The 10,000-nt window shown below is 37.0% G+C and overlaps 2 protein-coding genes across 2 annotated transcripts; one reads left to right on the top strand and one right to left on the bottom strand.

Annotated features, from left to right (window-relative positions):
* The first annotated feature begins 960 nt into the window (after nt 1-960).
* LOC133332397 (ejaculatory bulb-specific protein 3) lies at nt 961-3,043 on the top strand. Its single transcript, XM_061540797.1, has 2 exons — nt 961-1,153; nt 2,870-3,043. The coding sequence occupies exons 1-2, from the start codon at nt 961-963 to the stop codon at nt 3,037-3,039; spliced, it is 363 nt and encodes a 120-aa protein (XP_061396781.1). The 3' UTR covers nt 3,040-3,043.
* A 282-nt stretch (nt 3,044-3,325) lies between these two features.
* On the bottom strand, nt 3,326-9,421 carry LOC133332440 (scavenger receptor class B member 1). The gene is made up of 4 exons (XM_061540841.1): nt 8,801-9,421; nt 3,928-4,330; nt 3,613-3,863; nt 3,326-3,535 (listed from the first exon to the last, which is right to left on the bottom strand). Exons 1-4 carry the CDS (start codon nt 9,419-9,421, stop codon nt 3,326-3,328), a joined length of 1,485 nt encoding a protein of 494 aa, XP_061396825.1.
* Between the last annotated feature and the right edge of the window lie 579 nt (nt 9,422-10,000).

Here is a 10,000-nt window from a genome sequence, read left to right as displayed (position 1 = left end):
GGCACACAGTTCCATCTTCCGAACAAAATCGAAAAATATTAAAATTTTGCTATTCATTGAAATATTCTTTATTACGACCTTAACAACAAAAAATTAACACATTTTGTTGTTGTTGTAAATGACCAAATTCAGCTTTCAGCTGCATGGCCATATTGTTGTTGTTGTGGTCGTCCGTAAACGGTAGCTTTTAACTGTCAGTTAGGTTTTCAACGTTCCGAGCCCCTTGATTGTGTAAAAAGGCCATTAACTACAAATTATTTGGTATGCAATGCAGCGACTCATAAATGCCATTGTTTTGGTGGCGGTGTTGTTGTTGCTTTTGTATTTGGTTTTCTAAGAAATTTTCAAATCAAGTACCTTGACAATTTTTGAAAAAAAAAAAACTGAAAATGAATTAAAAGAAAAAAATGAACAGCAGCAATGATTACAAAATAATGCACACAGGTCGGGTGTGCTCTTCTTTCGATGATAAAAATAAACAGCCAAGCGACTGACCGAACAATCAATCGACCGACTGAATGTCCGACCAGCCTGGGGCTCTGTCCCCTGTTATTATGTAATTTTTTTCTGTTTTAAATTTTAAACTGCAAAACTGTAGCTGCTGCTACTTTGAGTAGCTTTTTATTTTGAAAACCCAATCAATAATGGCCCCCACAATACCTCGGGTGGGAGGGGTAGTTAGCCACCAGCTCAATGATGGATAACCCCCCTGCTTGATAAAAAGAAAAAACAACAACAAAAATCTCCCGCCAAAAACCTGTCCCAAAACACAAGTTGTCTTCCTCTTTGTATTGCCTCATATGTTTGCATAAGTGTCTGTGTGCTTAGTATGTGCTTAAGTGTTGTAATCCCCATATGTGTGTGAGTGTGCCTCTGTGTTACACTTTCCCGCTCCAGTTACAGTTATACGATTTATTTATTGATTTGTTTGTCTTTTCACTCTCTTCCAGATTTCCCAACATGAAGACCACATTGGCTTGTCTGCTAATCGCCGCCATGTGCTTGGGCCTGGTTGCCTCCCAGAAAATGTACACCAACCGTTTTGATAACGTCGATGTCGACAATGTTTTGCGTAACGATCGTATCTTGACCAATTACATTAAGTGTCTGATGGATAAGGGTTCCTGTACACCAGAGGGACGTGAATTGAAAAGTGAGTAGATAGTGAAAAGACACAACTCTTATACAAACTTAAGATACTTCTCTTATATACATAGAAGAAATCGCTCTTCTATGGATATACGAGGTCTAACTTCTGTGGATAGAATAGGTCTCTTTTCTATGGATAGAAGTGAAATACCTTCCCAGAAGAGATTTCTCTTCTATAGGAAGAGGTGACCTCTTTTCTATGGATACAATAGAAGAGGTTCTTTTTAAGGATTGAGGAGGTTCTATTCTATAGATGGAAGAGGCTTTTCTTCTATAGATAGAAGAGGCTCTCTTTTATAAATATAGAAAAGATGCCTCATTTTTCTATCACTAGAAGGAAAGCCCTTTTTTCTATCCATAGAAGAAAGGCCTCGCTCTCTTCTATCTATAGAAGAGATCTCTCTTTATTCTATCTATAGAAAAAAAAGCATCTCTGTTGTACCAATAGATAGAAGAGAGGATTCTATCTATAGAATGTAGGATTCTTCTATCTATAGAAGAAAGACTTCTCTATAAACTCTACACCACCTATACGAACATCTTTAGAGTTCATGTTCAGACCCCTTATGAGTTCTTCAACACCATACGAACCTCTATAGAGACCTTATCAACAATACGGACCTCTATAGAGTTCGTCGACACCTATACTGACCTCTGTAGAGTTCATCATCTCCTATGCGCATGTCTAGAGATCTCGTCATTACCTGTTAGAAGCTCTATAGAGCTGCTCATCATATATACAGATTCCTATTGAGCTCCTCACCACATATACGGACCACATATATAAATACCTCTGCGGATCACAAAAAGCTCACTACCACCTATACATATCTCTACAGTGGTCATCATCTCTTATACGGATGTACCTATACGTACCTCTATAGGGTCTCTCACCACATATACGGACCTATATTGATATCCTCACCACCTATACGGACCTCCATATAGTTCTCTATATGCACCTCTATAGAGTCATCATAACCTATAGGTCCTCTATAGGGACTTCCACCACATTTACGGACCTCTATAGAGCTCCTCACCACCTATACGGACCTCTATGGAGCTCTCAGCTATTATACTGACCTCTATAGAGCTTCTCCCTACCTATACGTACCTCTATAAAGCTCCCCATTACCTATACATACGTCTATAGAGCTCCTCACCACCTATACGGACGTCTATAGAGCTCCTCACCACCTATACGGACCTCTATAGAGCTCCTCACCAACTGTAACAACCTCTATAGAGCTTTTCACCACCTATAGAGATCTCTATAGAGCTCCTCACCACCTATACGGACATATATAGAACTCATCATCTCCTATACGGAGGTCTATAGAGCTCCTCATTACCTACATGGACCTCTATAGAGCTCCTCACCACCTATACGAACCTCTATAGAGCTCCTCACCACCCATACGGACCTCTATAGAGCTCCTCATAACTTCTATAGAGTTCGTCACCATCTATATGGACTTCTATAGATCTCCTTACCAGCTATACGGACATCTAGAGAGCTTCTTACCTCCTATACCCACCTTTATATAGAGCTCCTTACTGACTTTTTGACATCTACGGACTTCATCACCGAATTTTCTTATCTATAGACCTCCTCTCTGTAGAACTCATATTTTTTTATATGTTCCCTTACTGACTTCTTAATCGTACATTTTTGGTATTGATATTGACTTTTTTAAATTGTGGTTTCCTTCTATTCCAGAACTCCTGCCCGATGCCTTGCAAAGTGACTGCAGCAAATGTACCGATGTCCAAAAGAGAAACTCCCAAAAGGTGATTAACTTCCTGCGTGCCAGACGTCCCGGAGAATGGAAATTGTTGTTGGACAAATATGATCCCAATGGCAACTATAGAGCAAAACATAACCTTTAAATTCTCACATTGATGCCGATAGATGGCAGGATATTATGAATTTACCCCCTTAGGTCTGATCCATTACCACCCCGATTTTTTTTAAATCTCTCACCCACCCACATACATACAAAAACAAAAAATTATATTTATGTTGTATTTTATTTTTTTAAAAAAAATATTTAGATATGTATAAAAATAAATTTTTTTATATTAAATAAAAAATATTAAAAATTAAAATTTATATAATAATTACTAACTTATCCGAAAAAAAACGAACAAAAACCTAGCGACTAAAGACTAGCGATTATTTTTTCTCTCTAAATTCTCTAATCAGACTATAGTATTTAGAGAACAGCTCCTTGAGGGTCTGTTGCTTGATGAGAAGATATAATTTAAGGAAACTAACGAGGGAGATGAAAAGGAACAGGGCGATAAAGATGGGCTGTAGGATGGGGGCATATTTCACATTCAGCTTGAGGGGGATGGAAATGCGGGCGGGATATTCATCCAGGTTCTGAAAAAAGAAGAATAAAACATATTTAGTTATCTTCTCTCAGGTGTGTGTGTATGTTTGTGTATGCGTGTACTTACATATTCATACCAGAAATTCGGTATAATCATATTGCTAAGCTTTTGCAGATCCTTGCTATAGCCCTTCATATCCGGCATGGGGATATTCGATTGGAAACGATAACTTTCATCCAAGGGAATACCGGAAATCGGTTCTATGGTAATGCTGGGCTGATGTTTGGCCGGATCTGGAGCAAAGCCCACATAATGCTCCGAATAGTTATATGAGGAACCATAGAAATGAGGCAAGGAAAAGGCCGAGGGGACATCATCTAGAAAATTAGAAAAAATATTCAAATTATTATTCAAACCCCACATTTGTACACCCCTACTCACTTATCAAACATTTGGCCACATCATACATGCCCTTCGGCAGCTTAATACCCATTGACGAATCCATGCAGCTGGGTCGATCATTACGATCACCCAGCACATAACGATAACCCTTGAGGCCCATCATCTCCGTGGGACCATCGTAGTGCATTTTCATGGTACGACATGTTTCAATCGCCACAATATTAATATCTTCTTGGGGCTGCAGCATGGGTGGGAACATTGAATTATCGAAATTATTATCGACATTAATCGGACAGTACTCATTGGGATCGGGATGCAGATAATTGGCTCGTCGTTCGGGGAAATATGTTTTGCCATTCAACTGCTCAATACGAAAGAAATTCTCGAAGCCGTTTTTCATTCCAATCCGCACCTTGTAGACTTCGTCCTTTTGACGTATGGCCTGGAAGAAGAAGAAGAATGGTAATAGTATAAAAAAAACATTTCTAAAACAATATCGAAATATAATGATAACATTTAGAAAAACACGCCTTACCACCCTATGGTGATGAGAGCCCCTAGGTGTATAGGTGATGTTGAATCTATAGAGGACCATATAGGTAAAGTGGAGCTCTATCGAGATCCGTACAGGTCATGAGGAACTCTATAGACTTCCGTATAGGAAATAATGAGGTCAGTATAGGTGATGAGCACCGTATAAGTGATTAGAGATGCGTATAGGTATTGGGGAGCTCTATGAGGAGCTGAGAGCTCTTATAGAGGTACGTATAGATGATGAGAACATCATGTAGATAATATGGAGTTCACTGGATGTCCGTACAGGCAATGAGGAGCTCTGTAGAGGTTCTTACATGTAATGAGAAGTGATGAGGAGGTCTATAGAGGTCCGTATAGGTGTTGAAAAAAATCTTAAGATGTCCCTGTATGTGGTTAGAGCCTCATAGAGGTGTATAGGCGATGTGGAATCTATAGAGGTTCATATAGGTAAAATGGAGCTTTACAGAGGTCCGTACAGGTACTGAGGAGCTCTAAAGGGGTCAGTGTAGGTGAAGAAGAGCTCTTTAGAGAAGCTCTATAGAAATCCGTATAGGTATGAGGAGCTCTATCGAGGTCCGTACAGGAATGGGGAACTCTATAGACCTCCGTATATGATAGAGGTCATATATAGATTTCGTATATATAGAGGTCAGTATAGGTATGATGAGCTCTATGGGGCCTCTAGGTGATGATGATCTCTATTGATGACCCCTATAGAGGTACGCATATGTGATGAGAACTCCATATAGATAATGTGGAGCTCTATAGATGTCCGTCCAGATAATGAAAAGCTCTATAGAAATCCGTATATGTAATGAGAAGCTCTATAGACATCCTAATAAGATATGATGAGCTCTATAGAGATCCGTATAGATGATAAGGAGGTCTATAGAGGTCCGATAGGTGATGAAGAGCTCTTTAGAGTTGCGTATATGTATTGGGGTATCTGTGAGAATATCCGTATACGTGAAGAAGAGCTCAATAGAGGTATGTGTAAGTGATGAGGAGTTGTATAGAAGTCCGTATAGGCAATGATGATTCTAGGTCCGTATAGGCAATGATGATTCTATAGAGGTCCGTATAGGTGATGATGAGCTCTCTAGAGGTATGTATAGTTAATGAGGAGCTCTTTAGAGATCTGTGTAGGTATTGGGAAGTTCTATAGAGGTCGAGTAGCTCTATGGAGGCTTGTCGGGCATTGATAATCTCTATAAACCTCCGTATATGATATAATGAGTTTTATAGAGGTCTGTATAGGTGATAAGGAGCTATATAAAGGTCCATAGAGATCTGTGTAGGTATTGGGAAGTTTTATAGAGGCCGATATAGGCAACGAGCAGGTCTATAGAGGCTTGTACAGGCATTGAGAATCTCTATAAACCTCCGTATATGTTATAATGAGTTTTATGGAGGTCCATGTAGGCGATGAGGAGTTCTATAGAGGTCTATATATGTCATGAGGAGCTATTTAGAGATCTGTGTAGGTATTGGGAAGTTCTATAGAGGTTCATATAGGTGACGAGCAGCTCTATAGGGGCTTGTACAGACTTTGAGGATCTCTACAAACCTCCGTATATTATATAAGGAGTTTTATAGAGGTCCGTGTAGGTGATGAGGAGTAGCTCTATACATATTCGTTGAGGAGATGATGAGCTCTACAGGGGGCCGTATAGGTTATGAGGATCTCTTTAGAGATACGTATAGGTAAAAAAATATTTAGAAAAATCCGCGCTTGAAAAAAATATTTTAAAAAGTTGAAAAACAAAATGTGTTAAAAAATCCACACCTTATATAGGAGCTTGAAATCCACTTATTTATACTGTTTTTTTTTTAATTTCCCACCAAATAGATTTTTTTCCTCTAATCTTGACATTGCAAATAAATTAGCAAAATAATTGATAAGACCCCATATTTTGAATTAAATACTAGATAGATAATGTGGCCGCATTGATTGTTGTTTAACAATTTTCGAAATTTTCTGAATTAAAAAAAAAAAACATTAGATTAGAATTTCTTAGTAGTGAGTGAATGAATATTTCAATTAAGGGAATTAGGGACACTGATGTGGTGAGCATAACTTTATTTTACGTCACGGAATTTATGTTTGTTCTTATCTTGCAAAGCATGTGTAAACATGCGATTATGGACATACACATCAACATACATACTTATTTGTGCCGATACATCTGCTAAATTAATGAATGGAAAATTGGATTTGGCTTAGGTGTAGCAATTTCAGGGCAGTGTGTTTATATACCGCCCTCTAAAACAGCCAATTGAGAGAATTAGAAAATTTCCAATTTAATTTTTTATTTTCGAATTTCTATAGATTATTTTTTCCCTTTATCAGTATGAACGTGCTGCCCTATTGCACCATTATATTTCATAATCTGATCTCGTTGATGTCTATTTATTTTTGTATTTTATTTTGAATTTCTATATAATTAAAAGGGCATATTTAAAATAATGCGCATCTATTTAGAAAATTGTTTTTTAATATTGAATTCGCCCACATTGTATGTTGACAACATCAGCTGATATTTTTTATTTCCAGTTATAGTACATTCTAAAGGAAAAAAATAACATAATAAATCAAATGATTCCGCTCTTGGTTTCAAAGATTTTTTTGTTTATGCGGAACTTATAATTGCGGAATTGCGTAGCTAATTTTGTTGTTGTTTTTTTTTTCAAGATAAAGTAATAAAAAATTTTAACCAGAAATATATTTACAATTGTAGTTGGTTGATATTCAAATTTTATCAGTTTAACTAAAAACAGTTAATTATTATCTGAAGCCTTAAAGTATGCAACACTTTTTTCATGAATTGCTATGCAATGTAAACAGCCAACATACAAGTGATTAAAAAATTAGGAAAAAAATCGTGTAAAATATTTTTAAAAATTATAAAAAAATATTCTTTAAAATATTCACGACTAGAGCTCCGAATATCATTGAAAATATTATTTAAAATATTCACGACAAGAGCTCCGAATATCATTGAAAATATTATTTAAAATATCCACGCCTTATATATAGGTGCTTGAAAAATATTCTTTAAAAAATCCACGCCTAAGGCCATGCTGGAGCTTGAAAAAAATTATTTAAAACACCCACGCCTAAGGCCATGCTAGAGCTTGAAAAATATTCTTTAAAATATCCACGCTTAAGGCCATGCTAGAGCTTGAAAAATATTATTTAAAAGATCCACGCCTAAGGCCATGCTAGAGCTTGAAAAATATTCTTTAAAAGATCCACGCCTTTAAAAGATCCACGCCTAAGGCCATGCTAAAAATGGATTTTTCAAAAAAAAATCCGCCTAAAGCCATATATATATTCTTTAAAAAAAATACGCCTAAGGCCATGCTGGAGCTTGAAAAATATTCTTTATAAAAAAAAATTCTTTAAAAAATCCACGCCTAAGGCCATGCTGGAGCTTGAAAAATATTCTTTAAAAAATCCACGCCTAAGGCCATGCTGGAGCTTGAAAAATATTCTTTAAAAAATCCACGCCTAAGGCCATGCAAAATATTCTTTAAAAAATCCACGCCTCCATGCTGGACGAAAAATATTCCTAAGGCCATGCTGGTGCTTGAAAAATATTCTTTAAAAAATCCACGCCTAAGTCTAGGCTAGAGCTTGAAAAATATTCTTTAAAAAATCCACGCCTAAGGTCATGCTGGAACTTGAAAAAAATTCTTTAAAAAATCCACGCCTAAGGTCATGCTGGAACTTGAAAAAAATTCTTTAAAAAATCCACGCCTAAGGTCATGCTGGAACTTGAAAAATATTCTTTAAAAAATCCACGCCTAAGGTCATGCTGGAACTTGAAAAATATTCTTTAAAAAATCCACGCCTAAGGTCATGCTGGAACTTGAAAAATATTCTTTAAAAAATCCACGCCTAAGGCCATGCTGGAGGTTGAAAAAATCTTTAAAAAATCCATGCCTAAGGCCATGCTTGAGCTTGAAAAATATTCTTTAAAAAATCCAAGCCTAAGGCCATGCTGGAGCGTGAAAAATGTTCTTTAAAAAATCCACGCCTAAGGTCATGCTGGAGCTTGAAAAAAAATTAAGAAATCCACTCCCAAGCTATGTCAGAGCCTGAAAAATATTATTTAAAAAATCCTTGCCCAGAGCTATGCGGGAGCTTGAAAAATTATTTTTAAAAAATCCAAGTCTAGAGGTTGAAACATATATTTTTAAAAGTTCACTTTGAAAATGATATTAAAAAACTCCACGCCTATAGCCTAAACTATATTCTTTAAAAAATCACCACATAGAGTTGGGTTGGAAAAATAATTTTTAAAAATTCACACCTTGATCGCATTTTGTCCTTAAAAATAATTTTGCATCTTCCCAAATTCCCCATACTCACATTATATAGCAATCCACAATTCGATACGATATTCGGAACATATTGAGCCAACAGACTCAATGCGGGCACCGTAAAATCCCACAGGAAATAATACACGCTTTTCGTCAAAAATATCGATTCATTTATGGTGATGGCATTGAATGCATGCCGCACCAAAAATACCCAATCGTGTAGCTTCGCTGCCGCACCGAGTAACACCAAATTTGGCAAAACTATCGTTTGATTCAGAATATCGGGCGAACAACTTTCATGAGGCATAAATTCCACCTGCTCATATCGTAATTTACGAAATGTTACCGAATCTTCGGTCTGATTTAGGATTTCGTTACGGCCGACGATGCGATAAACAATTGGTCCGACTTCTTGAACATGGATTCGTGTGTCGTTACCGGCAAGGAAAGCCTCGGCATTTGTAATATTGAAAATGTACATCTTGAGGCGGCCATAGGGAGAATCGATCCAATTTAGCTGGGAAATGAAACCCTTGCGGAAACGGATGTGTTCTTTCAGCAGTTCCTGCTGATAGTCTACACACAGGGAGACAATGAAAAGGCCCAGGAATACCGCTCCCGATATGCCGAGTAGCACTAACTTCGTTTTGAAACATTTATTGCCATTCATGGTTAATTTCTTTTGTTTTTCAATTTTCTTTTTGTCTTGAGTTTTCTTTTCTAATTTATTTTCTTCACTTCTAGGGTTTAAGACCAAGATCACCAACACTTCTACGAAAGATATTTTCTTTTCTTTCAGCGATGTCCGAGCTTGAGTCTCGGTCAATTTCAAGCGCGTCTACTAAGACCGAATCGCGTTTCACTATTGACCGGTATCGGTAGTTCTGTCAAGAAGCATCGAACACAACTAAGCCTGGAAAATCATTCATGTTGAGATTTAATTCCGAAAAATGAAATCTCTTCAGTAATTGCCGGCGTAAAAACAAAATTTCTTATCATCGGATGTCTGGTACTGCTGCGAAGAGGTGATACACTGGGAAAAAGCAGGAGTGTTTTTTTTTCATATTTTCTTGAACCCCTAAAAAGCTCTAGGCGTGGGTTTTTAAATAATTTTTACAAGCTCCTTCTGAGTTTTAGGCATAGATTTTTAAAATATATTTTTTTCAATGCGTGGATTTTTTAAATATTTTTTTTCAAGCCCCTTCTGAGCTCTAGGCGTGGATTTTTTAAAGAAAACTTTTTTCAAGCT

Source organism: Musca vetustissima, unplaced genomic scaffold (genome assembly GCF_032173495.1).
Source record: "Musca vetustissima isolate MV318-11 ecotype Yass unplaced genomic scaffold, APGP_CSIRO_Mvet_v1 utg698, whole genome shotgun sequence".
Classification (NCBI taxonomy): Eukaryota; Metazoa; Arthropoda; class Insecta; order Diptera; family Muscidae; genus Musca; species Musca vetustissima.
The sequence above is the reverse complement of the archived record's forward strand: the minus strand, read 5'-3'. Positions and strand labels throughout refer to the sequence as shown.